Consider the following 13,709-nt stretch of genomic DNA (forward strand, 5'->3'; position numbering starts at 1 on the left):
GTGGATGGACACACGACAAACGTTTTAACGCTACTCCCAAAACTCATATTCAACCTTTCAGTATATGGTGTGACCACCGTTTGCATCTGCACAAGATCGACACCTTCGGGGCATAGACCGAACCAGACGCTGGATTTCATTGCTGAATATTTCTACAGTCTTCTTGAAGGGCAATGTCAAGTTGGCGTCGAGTCTGAGGCTTTGATTGACGTCGTTTCACAGCTTGACCTAACTAGTCCTACAAATGTTCAATCGGATTGAGGTCAAGGAAGAAAGCAGGCCAGGGCAATGTCTGAATGTTTTTATTATTGAGGAAATCTGTCGTCAATCTCGGTGAGTGCGAACGGGCATTATTTTGCTGCAAAACGTCGATGGTTGGATGATTTCAAAAGAACGGGAGTTTGTAGGACTTCGTCGATATTAAGTCACGTCGTCAGATTATCATCCACTCACCAGAGGCGTTCTGCGGTCGAATGAAATCCCTTCCTACCCTCACTCTCTGACACACGAATCGGCGTAGCGTTCTCACCGTCGTCCCAAGCAAGAATTCTGCCGTCACTATTACGGAGATGAAAGCGAGACTCATCCGTGAACAGGGCACGTCTCCATTGCAGCATGAACCATCGACGATGACGTCAGGTCCAAGTCAGACGATTTTGATGTCGACGTGGTGTCAGCATGTTTCCATGGAAAGTTCTGCGCGCTGTTAAACTGGTTATTTTTTTAACATATACATGTTTAATAAGGGAGAATAAAATTTTCACGAATTACATAGAATATTTCGCGGTCTGGCGATAAGAAAACATGATTTAGGCCATTATCAATTTTATCGAGGATCAAATTCGCTAAAATTATCGGCTATACGATGTTCAATGAGGTAAGTTTCTAATATTGTAAATTTAATTAAGTAATTTCATAGCTTAATGTATATTTATATATCAAAACAGCGCCCGCACTCTAGCTATGAATCTTTTCCGTGTATCATTATTTGATTTGTTATGACGGTCATAGATATAAACCGGAGTATATCTATTATGTTATTTATTGATTATCAACCGTTGATAACTTAACAGATATTTTATTGATTTAAAGTGACCCCTTAACATAATTAGCCTCACCTGCAGGCAATTAATAATAGATAACTACAAAATATTTACCTTGACAGCGTAATGTTTTTATTTTTAACTGAAAACTATTTAGAAACTGATATGCTGATATCACACGCACATCCTCACACACACCATCACCCACACGTGAGTCGACGTTAACCGGTGTTACTTATATTTCTGCATCCGGGTATTCTAAATCAAAATTCAACGGATTTATCATTCAACAGGTGGTCGTGGCAGTGAATTCTAATGATGAAGATCACAGGGACTTTCAAACAAAAGGTTAATATATTTAAGTATCATATTGTATCAATGGTATGCTTAGTATGTATATTTACTATTGTATTGGGAATTTGTACAAGTTCCTGTGGTGAAAATCAACTTTGAAAGTGTAAAATTATAACTCGGCCGTAATAGTTATCTTCTATATCGAGGGAGTGAGTTTACCCCCAAGAAGAGGAAAAGAAGAGCGATTGATTTCTAAGATATCAGCAGCTTCAGTTCTGCTTGAATATTTTAACAACTTGAAATCAAAACTACATCTAATGATTTGTTGAGTGGGTTTATCCCTGAATTTAATACAAAAAAGAAGAGCGATTATGATATCAGCAGATGCTGTTCTGCTGGAAAAGTTTAACAACCCGATATAAAAACTGTATCTAATGCCATGTTTCAGGAAGTTGGATGAGGAGAGACGAAAAACAACACGTGGATTATGTTCTAGACAAAACACAACTTGTAGTAAATACGGATGGTGTGAAATCATTTCATCGCTTAGGATGAAGTTACATGGCGACTGAAATAGTGTGACTTAGACATCACTCGACATTCCTGATCTAAATCAAAATGTCGACTTCCATTACTCAAATACCATCCCACAAGAAAGGACAGGGAACTTGTCATTACCATAAAGGGAGACAACTCGAACTCTATTGTGAACAATGTCAGGAAGTGGCTTGTTTAAAATGCCTTTCATCTGTTCATAAACGTCATACAGTGTGTGAACTCGGTGACGTCAATCAACAGAAAAAAACAGGACATCGTACAATTTATCGATTTAATTGAGAAATATGAATTAATTGAGCTTGAGGCATATATCGCCGACACAGATACACTTCTACAAGACAACGACAGTGCATTCGAGGAACTGTCAAGCCAGTTGAAAAGGCAAACTGAGAGTCTAAAAGAAGAGCTTGACAACATAACAGCAGAAACGATCTCTCTTTATCAGAAAATGAAAGACGACAATGCAAATTTCATCCAAAAATACAAACAGGACTTGGAAATATACAACCATCAACTCAAACAACTATTGCAGGGATTGAAGAAAACACTTCAGCACGGTTCTCTCATAGAAATCTATGATACTGAATGTAAATTAGATTCTGAGGTCAATCTCCCTGACCGACCTGTTTTGAGTTCTTTCTGCTTTAACCTAAACAGAAGTCCTCGTCATTACCTAGAGCTGGCTCTAGGGGACAGTAAAATCCTAGTTCAAGTCCAAACAGCCGACCGTGGCCGAACAGAGGACTTCAATAACCCAGGTCAGGTTCAAACCTCAACAGACCATGGCCGAACAGAGGACTTCAATAACCCAGGTCAGGTTCAAACCTCAACAGACCATGGCCGAACAGAGGACTTCGATAACCCAGGTCAGGTTCAAACCCCAACAGACCAGGACAGACCTGTCGCACTATTGGAAGACCAGAAGATGTTCTCTGCACAACATCATCGGTCAACGGATAAAAAGAAGTCAGTAATCAGAAATACGTTACGGTCTGAAACAAAATTGGTTCAGAAATGGAAGTCCCCAAGTTCCATCACTTCTATTTGTCCCACTATCGATGACCAGGCCTGGACCAGTGCTTGCTTTAGTAGAAATATGACTCTCCTGGACAGGACCGGCACAGCGATACAGGAGGTCACACACGAGGTTAAGATTATTGACAGCAGTCTGTCACCTGTAACAGAGAGACTATGGGCATGTAATGAAAGCAACGATGTCATGGAACTACTATCTGGACGCCTACGGCACAGATTTCGAACCGAGGAAACACTCAAATGTATCTGTGCTACCGCTAGTAACCATATCATTGTTGGCATGTCAAAACACATCACCAAATTCACCACAGAAGGTCATATGGTACTCACTACAATGGCTACAGGAGCTGAAAAAAACCCATTACTGTGCTCACCGTACAGGGTCGCAGAGTGTTCGCTCACCCACAATGTCGCGGTGGCCGATTATTATCAAAGTGACTGTGGTGACGAATGGAAACGTGTCGTCGTCTTGGATACGGATTTCCAGAAACTCTTCATATACAGAGGCGATATTCCATGTGTATATGGACAGTTTGATCCAACGTGCATGCTGTATGATAGGTCTGGAAATATCGTTATAAGCGAGGGGAAGAATAACAGGGTTTTAGTTGTCAGTGGAGAGGGCGAATTTCTCCGGATTTTACACAAAGACAGTGCCTATATAAGAAGTGTGGGGTTAGGGAGAGCCGGCATTTTATGGGTTGTAGTATCTGGGGTGTCCATTTTGAATCAAAATGTTAAACTACTAAAATATAGTCGTTAAGTTTTATGATAATGGCATGCATATGTACTGTACACATTTACAGAAAGTAACTTTAATCCGACATATTTCCGCGGATTCTTGATTGTCTAAGAATTTTTCGTGTCGTGTCCTGTTTATATCTCGATTGTTCTACTTTAGCATCATTCTCGATATTCCATGGGTTACTATCACTGACGTCATATCCACCCCTGGACTATCTCATAGTAAAACATAGCTTCGCATATATCACTAGTGTAATATGATCTAGAGCGACAATCATTGGCGGGAAATTCATTGTGAAGTCATAACAGGAATAATTAAATGACATGACGTCAAGATTTTGAGGACGGTGGTACAAAATGGCGGCCTCTGCTGAATTTTCGCAATACGTAGATTTCTTCAAACGTTGGCTGATATAGTTATGCGATAAAAAGTATTTTAAATATCTGTTCATTTCTCACGTGTATGAGATTGAATGAAACTCATCTCCAATTTAACTTTTGCTCGCCAAGGCTCGCAAAAATAAAAACTCATGAACACTCGTTTAAGATCCTCTATATATGTAATAAAAGAGTAGCGAAAACACAAACGGGAAAAACAAATTTCATTTGAATTTTGTTGTGTAAATGATACTTGATTCTAAATCATTTAAATGTTACTTAACTTTTCTTTGAAGCTGTATCCCTAGATGTATATATTCTAATGGTAAATACATGTATGCAGTTTGAATAAAACCTTTGGAGTTTGACTGAAACTTGATTTTGCATTTAGCTCTTTTAGCAATAAACCGTTATATTTCCGAAGTAAAACATAAAGGTTTCTTTAAAACTTTAATAACATAAGAAAATATATATCAATTACCTATGATGAGTAAGATGAGGTATCAACATTAAACATATGCAAGATTTCCTCCGTAATATATAACGCGGGTCGTCTTATGTTTCCCGCCGTCTTCCTAAATACTGGCCGTACATTGTAGTTGACTATGACTGCGCCAGACAGCAAATTAATCTGCACAGTTGCATATGTTTGGTGTTGTTACCTCATCTTAGGCCAACGATATGTATTTTCTTATGTTCATTAATGTTTTTAAGAAACCCTTAAGTTTTGCTCCGGAAAGCTAGTGGGCCTTTAGAAAAATGAAAAGCTGTTTCGGAAAAGTAGTGGGCCTTTAAACTTTATTTAAGCTTCCACTTACAGTATACACTTACGCAACTTTCATTATCAGATACGTAAGGAGGCACATCGTTCAATATCAATACCACAACATGTAACAAAGATCAATTTTAAATCGGCTATCTGCAAATTAATCCGACATTTAAACGGATGACCTTGGCTCACATCTATTCGTGCCACAGGGACCTGGCACGAAAATTTTTAACCAATAGTATACATATATATGTTATGATACTATAATATATATATGTATACTGTTGGTTAAAATTTTTCGTGCCAGGTCTCTGTGATCCGTGCCTGCATAATATCGCTAGATATACACTCGTCATGAACCGTAGATGATTTAGGTACAGAATAGAAAAGTGTAGATAAATGTAATACTATATTACTTTATAAGTATAGTGTACAGACTGTGTCGGTATAACCGCGGTGGCCGACTGGTTAAGATTGTCCTAACATATATTACCACAAGCTCTCCACCTCTGGGTTGCAAGTTCAAATCCCATGTGGCCTGGTTAAAAATGAGAAAACTTCAAAAAAAATAGCGGCTTACTAGTTTGTTATATTACATAACTAATTACTATCTTACTACTATAATATTATTCAGTCTATTAATGAATTATCTCCCTTGTACAATTATATTATATATAAAAATATCTATTTGAAATTTATTCCCAAACTTATATATCCATAAGAGAATAATACTTGGCATATTAATAGTAACTATAATATTCTTCAACTTAATACATGTATATACTTAAATTTGATTATAGTTTCTGGCTAGGAAAGGCCTTACAGTGTATATAGGCATAGCCTGTTGCCAAATCCTTTTGATTGATTCAATAAAATTGGTTGAAATGAAATAAATAAATGCACGACAGAAACACTACCACAGTATAGAGCTATACAAAGATTACAGGACAGGTACACAATACACATTGGGAAATCAGCTTAACTTGTTAGCTTGCCTGGTCCATATAAATACATCTTGTACATGTACATCAATGTACATCCCCGCTACATTTATATAAAGGCATAACGGGTTTTTATTAGGGTCTTATTTGCCATGTACAGTTATTATTGATTCAACCTTTGGGATGAAAATTCCACCGTGGTTTTACCTCCAAAGTCGAGAACCACGTGAATTTTCATAAATAACATTCAGCTGACATTGGTAGTAAACGTAGTAAAACAAGTCACGTGCTTATTCCTCATTCATGCCATTGGCCTAAATATAGAATTGCATTGTGGGTAACTAGTGATCAGGTGATTGTGTGTTTACTTCCAAATATAGTGATAGATTGCTTACCATTTTGTCGCGAAAATTGATTTACTTGTCAATATTTAGACTCCAAAATGTTATCAATATTGCATGCAAACATTTTGACATGCACATACATGTACTGTTTTACTTAAACACTGGTCTGAAATGAGTTATAAAGCTGTCATTTCCACTTATTATCTAACAATTCTATAATGCGAATTGACCAATTCAATCGGTCTAGCCGTCTAATCTAGGATCAGCGAAGATCGGCTACCCCCGGCTAAATTCGTAGAATTCTGAATTGATATTTACCTACTTTTGGTATCAGAATAGATAAATAAAACACAAAGAAAATAAGATCTCATTCAAAAGAACAAATTATATATACTAAATAACAGTTCAGAGACAAATCACTATATTTAGAGGTAAACACACAATCATGTGATCACTCCTTACCCACGATACAAAGCCATATTTCGGCCAATGGCATGAATGAGGTATAGGCACGTGACTTGTTTACTACTTTTTTTACTACAAAAGACCGCGTGTTTTGTACTATAATACAGTGTAGTAAAAATCCCCCGCGGATCGTGGTTTCATTTCAAAAGATGGCCAACAGATGAGATTAGTTTAAACAATATTTATTCAAATATATACATACATATACACCAATACATACATACAGCTAGGATGGGAAAACAAGCTAAGAGCTTATATTAATTCCTCTCCTGAAATAAAAGCATGGCGTTTTGACATGGACATATACACAATAACAGGACAACTAGTGAGACAATACATTTATACTTAAATAGAGATATTTCTCTCTCTCTCTCTATATATATATATTTTTTTACGTAGTACATATTGAATTTCATAAATATATGCTTGCATCTATTTTACGCCGAATCGTTTGTTATGTAACACTTACAGGATCATGTTGATCCCAGTTTGAAATGACGTCAAACTACTCCCGACTCACCCCTGTGAATAAAAGCAACTTATCAATACCCGAGACTAGACAGCCAATCACGACAGAGGAAACACAGGCACAGATATAGGACAAAAGTCACGATAAGTAAATGCATGACAGAAACACTACCACAGTACAGAGCCATACAAAGGTCACAGGTCAGGTACACAATACACATTGGGAAACCAGCTTAACTTCTTAGCTTGCCTTGTACAGTGTATATGTACATGTACATCTTGTACATGTACATCAATATTTACATCCCCGCTACATTTATATAATGTCATAACGGATTTTTATTAGATTTTATTTGCCATGTACAGTTATTATTGATTCAATCTTTGGGATAAAAATTCCACCGTGGTTTTACCTCTAAAGTCGAGAACCACGTGGAATTTCATAAATATACATTGGTAGTAAACGTAGTAAAACAAGTCACGTGCTTATTCTTCATTCATGCCATTGGCCTAAATATAGAATTGCATTGTGGGAAACTAGTGATCAGGTGATTGTGTGTCACTTCCAAATATGGTGATAGTTTGCTTACCATTTTGTCGCGAAAATTGATTTACATGAAAATATTTAGACTCCAAAATGTTAACAATATTGCATCCATACATTTTGAGATGCACATGTGTACTGTTTTACTTTGAGACAATGGTCTGAAATGAGTTAAATAACACTGTCATTTCCACTTTTTATCTATAAAATCAATAATGCGAATTGACCAATTCAATCGGTCATTACGATTAATCAATGTTCTGTCGTTAGGACGATGGTGTTTATAGGCCTATTGCCCAAAGGAAGGAAGGTATCGAAGAAAACCTTTCTTCATCACACCAAAACATACTGTGACATGACAGATCACCTTGATCAATTTTAAGAAGTTATAAAAATGGCAGCATCCATACACGTATCATCCCACAAGAAAGGGCAGACAACTTGTCATCACCATAAAGGGAGGAAACTGAAAATATATTGTAGACGATGTAAGGAATTGGCGTGTCTCGAATGTCTTTCAACTGTTCATCTTAGCCATACTGTGTGTGAATTGCGTGAGGTCACTCGCCAGAAGCAGAAAGATATAGTAAAATTTATAGATAGAACAGAGAGAAATGAACTGATTCAAATCGGGTTGTGCATTGCTTCTGTCGATACACTACTACAGGACAACGACAGTACATTCGACAAACTGTCATATCAGCTAAATTCTCAAGCTCAGAAACTAAAACAAGACATTGATAAGTTTACTTCAAATACACTGTCTTTCTATCAGGAAATGAAAGCGAACAACGCCAAAATTATACAACAATACAAACAGGACCTTGAAATATGTGACAAGCGACTCAAAGAACACATACAGGAATGCAGAAACGTACTTCAGCGTAGCTCTGTAATAGAAATCCACGACACAGAATTTGAAATAGGATCTGAGATACGTATTCCTGTAAAACCAGTCTTTAGTAGTGTTATCTTCACTCCAAATAACGATCCTCTGCATCACCTGACCCTAGCTTTAGGAGATGTCAAATATCAAAGTCAATCATGGACTGTCCAAGGCCGTCCTGTACCGTTATCAGATGTCACACAGCGGCAATCCGACGTAGATGGCACCGGGAAGACGCCAATCTCAGAACCTAAGGTTGTGGAAGAGTGGAAGTCTCCTTGTAACATCTCCTCGATATGTTCCACATCATGTAGCCAGGCCTGGACAAGTGTCAGTACCTCCTTAACTCTCCTGGACAGAAAGGGTTCATTCAAACAGTCGATCGTACATAACGCTACACTTACTGACATCTGCACGTCACCAACGACACGGCGATTATGGGCATGTGACCAGGAACAAAACATCATGGAATTTGTGGATGGAAAACTAGTGCAAAGATTTGTAACCACAGAAACACCCAGATGCCTATGTGTCACTGTCAGTGACCATGTCATTGTGGGCATGTCTAATCACATCGCCGAATTTACCGCAGACGGCCAGAGTGTTCTTACTTCGTCAGCATGCTCACCATACAGGATCGCACAAAGTCCTCTCACTCATAACATTGCAGTGATTATTCGACACTCTGGTGGTGATAAAAGACAATGCGTTGTTGTCATGGATACCGCTTTCCATGAACTGTTTGTCTATACAGGTGACATTCCCAGTATATTCAGGCAAACTTTAAAGAAGAAAGATCGACCATTTATTCCTACGTGTATAGTATGTGATAGTAACGGAAACATCATCATTGGTGATTGGAACAATCAGAGGCTGATATTCCTCAGCGGAACTGGACATTTTCTCAGAATCATCCAAACAGATAGTGACCATCCACTGGCTGTTAGTATAGTCGGAAAGAAGGTCTTGTGGATAGCGATTGATTCAATGTCTGGCACAGACAATGTCAAACTACTTCAATAAATCAGGAAGATATCCCTATGACGGAGTGATCAGTTACTGTGACAATGACATCATAAAAGCTGCGGATTCAATATTCAGTTATCCTTTAACTTTTTATGATTGGATTTAAAATATTGCAATATGCGTTTTACATCTGTGCATAGCGGTCATATGGATTCAACTCCACAGAAAAAGTAAGATATCTATTTATGTTCTTTTTGTCCGCACTTCGCCTCTATCACTAACCACGGGCGTTATTCTATTTATCTGTCATCCCGTTAGCATTAATACACGTCTTTGTACATTGTAACTCGAATAACAATCTATATGGCAAGCCAATTTAACATTTATTGAAGGAGCAAGGCCTATCCCGTATTTAATCGAATTATATAAGATATCTTATATAATTATATAAGATATCTTTATATATTATATAAGATATCTTATATACATATGAGATATCTTATATCTATAATCTATATAAGATATCTTATATCTTTATAAAATATCTTAAAAAGTATAAAAGATATCTCATATAGAAATTAAATAAGATATCCGATAGAGATATGAAACGAGTAACGGTCAATTAGTATGGAAAAAAAGATGAACTAATATTTATTTTTTCATATTGAATTGTATATCATTTCCAGTATACTATGATTAATATAAAGCATACGGTCATTATGACGCAATATGATGATATGCTGAAATGTTTTAGGAAATATAGTATTACATTATCTAAACAACTTTCATAATTTGATACGCTATGATTTAATTGGTTTACCATAACACTTAACTTACTTAACTTACTTACATCGTCATCTGACCCAAATGATTTCTGCAATATATGTATACAGTAAAACACGGTTATAGCTAAAAAGATCACGTTCAGCCCTGCTACACAAATCGTTTACGATGTGCAGTAGAAGTGATACACTTTCATACTGAAGACAAGATTCTGACTTTTAAATAGTATTCTTATTGTTTCTTAGAGGTTACAGGGGAAATTTTATGTATATTATAATTTCTTTAGTTGCTTTAAAATATACTTGTGTCTAGAGATTTCAGTGTTGAATGTGCCAGCAACTTGCGTAAGCAGTGTAGCGCGCGTTCACATGTACACGACTTATTGTTCACTCATCAATAGACTAATCCATGTGTTTGTTGATTGAAATAGTAATGAATAAATAACATGTGATTTCAATGTATTCATCAATTCTGATAACTAGCAGAGCGGAAATATAATGTTAATAACCATAGTTTCAATATAAAAAGTATAACGAAATAGTGACGCCACACTGCGTCAGACCTTCGGGCCGCTCAGTAGCCATGGCGTTCGTCCGAGTAAGATCACCTCGATTTCAATCAGACAAATTGTTGGAGACGAAGTTAATATTATTTATACGTAATTACACAGGGAGTTGCGAAAGCGGTGGAGGCAGAGGGGGAAGGCCGGGCACTAATGCCCCCGTTCACCTCAGGAACGGACAGGGAGCGAACATCATGTCTTTGTTTTGCGATCACCCATTTGTCGCCGAACGGAACTTGATTCTAAAAAATTGCTTATTTTGAAAGATGAAAAGAGGTTCATTGTCGTAGCCATCAGATTCGCATAAAGTTCATTCTAAAAAAAAAATTCCGCTGCGCGCGGACGCATTTCATAAATCGTTCAAGGCACATAATTGTTCAAACCTTTAAATAGTAGTTATTGCATATTGAGCAAATGTAAGCTACAGCTTAGATACATTGTACCATTAGGGGACTTACAATACGTGACATGCATTTATGTGTGTGTGTGTCAAAAATGTCTGCTTAAAAGATTACTTTGTTTATATGTCTTAGCAAGACAATTAATTCATTATTATTTTGAGTTACAAAACAATGTGCCGTTGGTGTGAAGCCGGTATGTTCAGATCGAGCAGGGCTGCACATATGATTATGACGACACAATTATCACTAGAATTATCATTTTTTAAATGAAGGTTACTTTAAATCGAAAAAATTACCATGGTAAGAACGCGCTTTAAGGATGTACTCCCTCTGAGAAGTCAAAATTTTTCTTTGTATTAAACTTTTTTTCTCATATAAATTTTTGGAAAGAGGAGTTCATACCATGAAGAAGAACCATGAAAGAAAATATCTATCGATTGACATCCAGGAAGTCGATGTGTTTGGGAATTCAAACTAAAGTAAGTTTAATATGACATTACGATTAATCAATGTTCTGTCGTTAGGACGATGGTGTTTATAGGCCTATTGCCCAAAGGAAGGAAGGTATCGAAGAAAACCTCTCTTCATCACACCAAAACATACTGTGACATGACAGATCACCTTGATCAATTTTAAGAAGTTATAAAAATGGCAGCATCCATACACGTATCATCCCACAAGAAAGGGCAGACAACTTGTCATCACCATAAAGGGAGGAAACTGAAAATATATTGTAGACGATGTAAGGAATTGGCGTGTCTCGAATGTCTTTCAACTGTTCATTTTAGCCATACTGTGTGTGAATTGCGTGAAGTCACTCGCCAGAAGCAGAAAGATATAGTAAAATTTATAGATAGAACAGAGAGAAATGAACTGATTCAAATCGGGTTGTGCATTGCTTCTGTCGATACACTACTACAGGACAACGACAGTACATTCGACAAACTGTCATATCAGCTAAATTCTCAAGCTCAGAAACTAAAACAAGGCATTGATAAGTTTACTTCAAATACACTGTCTTTCTATCAGGAAATGAAAGCGAACAACGCCAAAATTATACAACAATACAAACAGGACCTTGAAATATGTGACAAGCGACTCAAAGAACACATACAGGAATGCAGAAACGTACTTCAGCGTAGCTCTGTAATAGAAATCCACGACACAGAATTTGAAATAGGATCTGAGATACGTATTCCTGTAAAACCAGTCTTTAGTAGTGTTATCTTCACTCCAAATAACGATCCTCTGCATCACCTGACCCTAGCTTTAGGAGATGTCAAATACCGTTATCAGATGTCACACAGCGGCAATCCGACGTAGATGGCACCGGGAAGACGCCAATCTCAGAACCTAAGGTTGTGGAAGAGTGGAAGTCTCCTTGTAACATCTCCTCGATATGTTCCACATCATGTAGCCAGGCCTGGACAAGTGTCAGTACCTCCTTAACTCTCCTGGACAGAAAGGGTTCAATCAAACAGTCGATCGTACATAACGCTACACTTACTGACATCTGCACGTCACCAACGACACGGCGATTATGGGCATGTGACCAGGAACAAAACATCATGGAATTTGTGGATGGAAAACTAGTGCAAAGATTTGTAACCACAGAAACACCCAGATGCCTATGTGTCACTGTCAGTGACCATGTCATTGTGGGCATGTCTAATCACATCGCCGAATTTACCGCAGACGGCCAGAGTGTTCTTACTTCGTCAGCATGCTCACCATACAGGATCGCACAAAGTCCTCTCACTCATAACATTGCAGTGATTATTCGACACTCTGGTGGTGATAAAAGACAATGCGTTGTTGTCATGGATACCGCTTTCCATGAACTGTTTGTCTATACAGGTGACATTCCAAGTATATTCAGGCAAACTTTAAAGAAGAAAGATCGACCATTTATTCCTACGTGTATAGTATGTGATAGTAACGGAAACATCATCATTGGTGATTGGAACAATCAGAGGCTGATATTCCTCAGCGGAACTGGACATTTTCTCAGAATCATCCAAACAGATAGTGACCATCCACTGGCTGTTAGTATAGTCGGAAAGAAGGTCTTGTGGATAGCGATTGATTCAATGTCTGGCACAGACAATGTCAAACTACTTCAATAAATCAGGAAGATATCCCTATGACGGAGTGATCAGTTACTGTGACAATGACATCATAAAAGCTGCGGATTCAATATTCAGTTATCCTTTAACTTTTTATGATTGGATTTAAAATATTGCAATATGCGTTTTACATCTGTGCATAGCGGTCATATGGATTCAACTCCACAGAAAAAGTAAGATATCTATTTATGTTCTTTTTGTCCGCACTTCGCCTCTATCACTAACCACGGGCGTTATTCTATTTATCTGTCATCCCGTTAGCATTAATACACGTCTTTGTACATTGTAACTCGAATAACAATCTATACGGCAAGCCAATTTAACATTTATTGAAGGAGCAAGGCCTATCCCGTATTTAATCGAATTATATAAGATATCTTATATAATTATATAAGATATCTT

General features: G+C 37.3%; 2 protein-coding genes across 2 annotated transcripts; both read left to right on the forward strand.

The window, feature by feature from the left end:
• Nucleotides 1-7,977: 7,977 nt before the first annotated feature.
• Nucleotides 7,978-9,492, forward strand: LOC138305807 (uncharacterized). Its single transcript, XM_069246073.1, has one exon. The coding sequence runs from the start codon at nucleotides 7,978-7,980 to the stop codon at nucleotides 9,490-9,492; it is 1,515 nt and encodes a 504-aa protein (XP_069102174.1).
• Nucleotides 9,493-11,829: 2,337 nt separating this feature from the next.
• Nucleotides 11,830-13,307, forward strand: LOC138305808 (uncharacterized). The gene is made up of 2 exons (XM_069246074.1): nucleotides 11,830-12,373; nucleotides 12,478-13,307. Exons 1-2 carry the CDS (start codon nucleotides 11,830-11,832, stop codon nucleotides 13,305-13,307), a joined length of 1,374 nt encoding a protein of 457 aa, XP_069102175.1.
• Nucleotides 13,308-13,709: the final 402 nt, after the last annotated feature.

The sequence above is a fragment of the Argopecten irradians genome, chromosome 13, assembly GCF_041381155.1.
Source record: "Argopecten irradians isolate NY chromosome 13, Ai_NY, whole genome shotgun sequence".
Classification (NCBI taxonomy): Eukaryota; Metazoa; Mollusca; class Bivalvia; order Pectinida; family Pectinidae; genus Argopecten; species Argopecten irradians.

Excerpts from the sequence above, each read along its gene's own strand:
- LOC138305808 (XM_069246074.1), top strand. The coding sequence starts at position 11,830 with ATGGCAGCATCCATACACGTATCATCCCACAAGAAAGGGCAGACAACT. Across the intron at positions 12,374-12,477 it reads TGAAATAGGATCTGAGATAC|ATGTCACACAGCGGCAATCC; the intron begins GTATTCCTGTAA and ends TACCGTTATCAG.
- LOC138305807 (XM_069246073.1), top strand. The coding sequence starts at position 7,978 with ATGGCAGCATCCATACACGTATCATCCCACAAGAAAGGGCAGACAACT.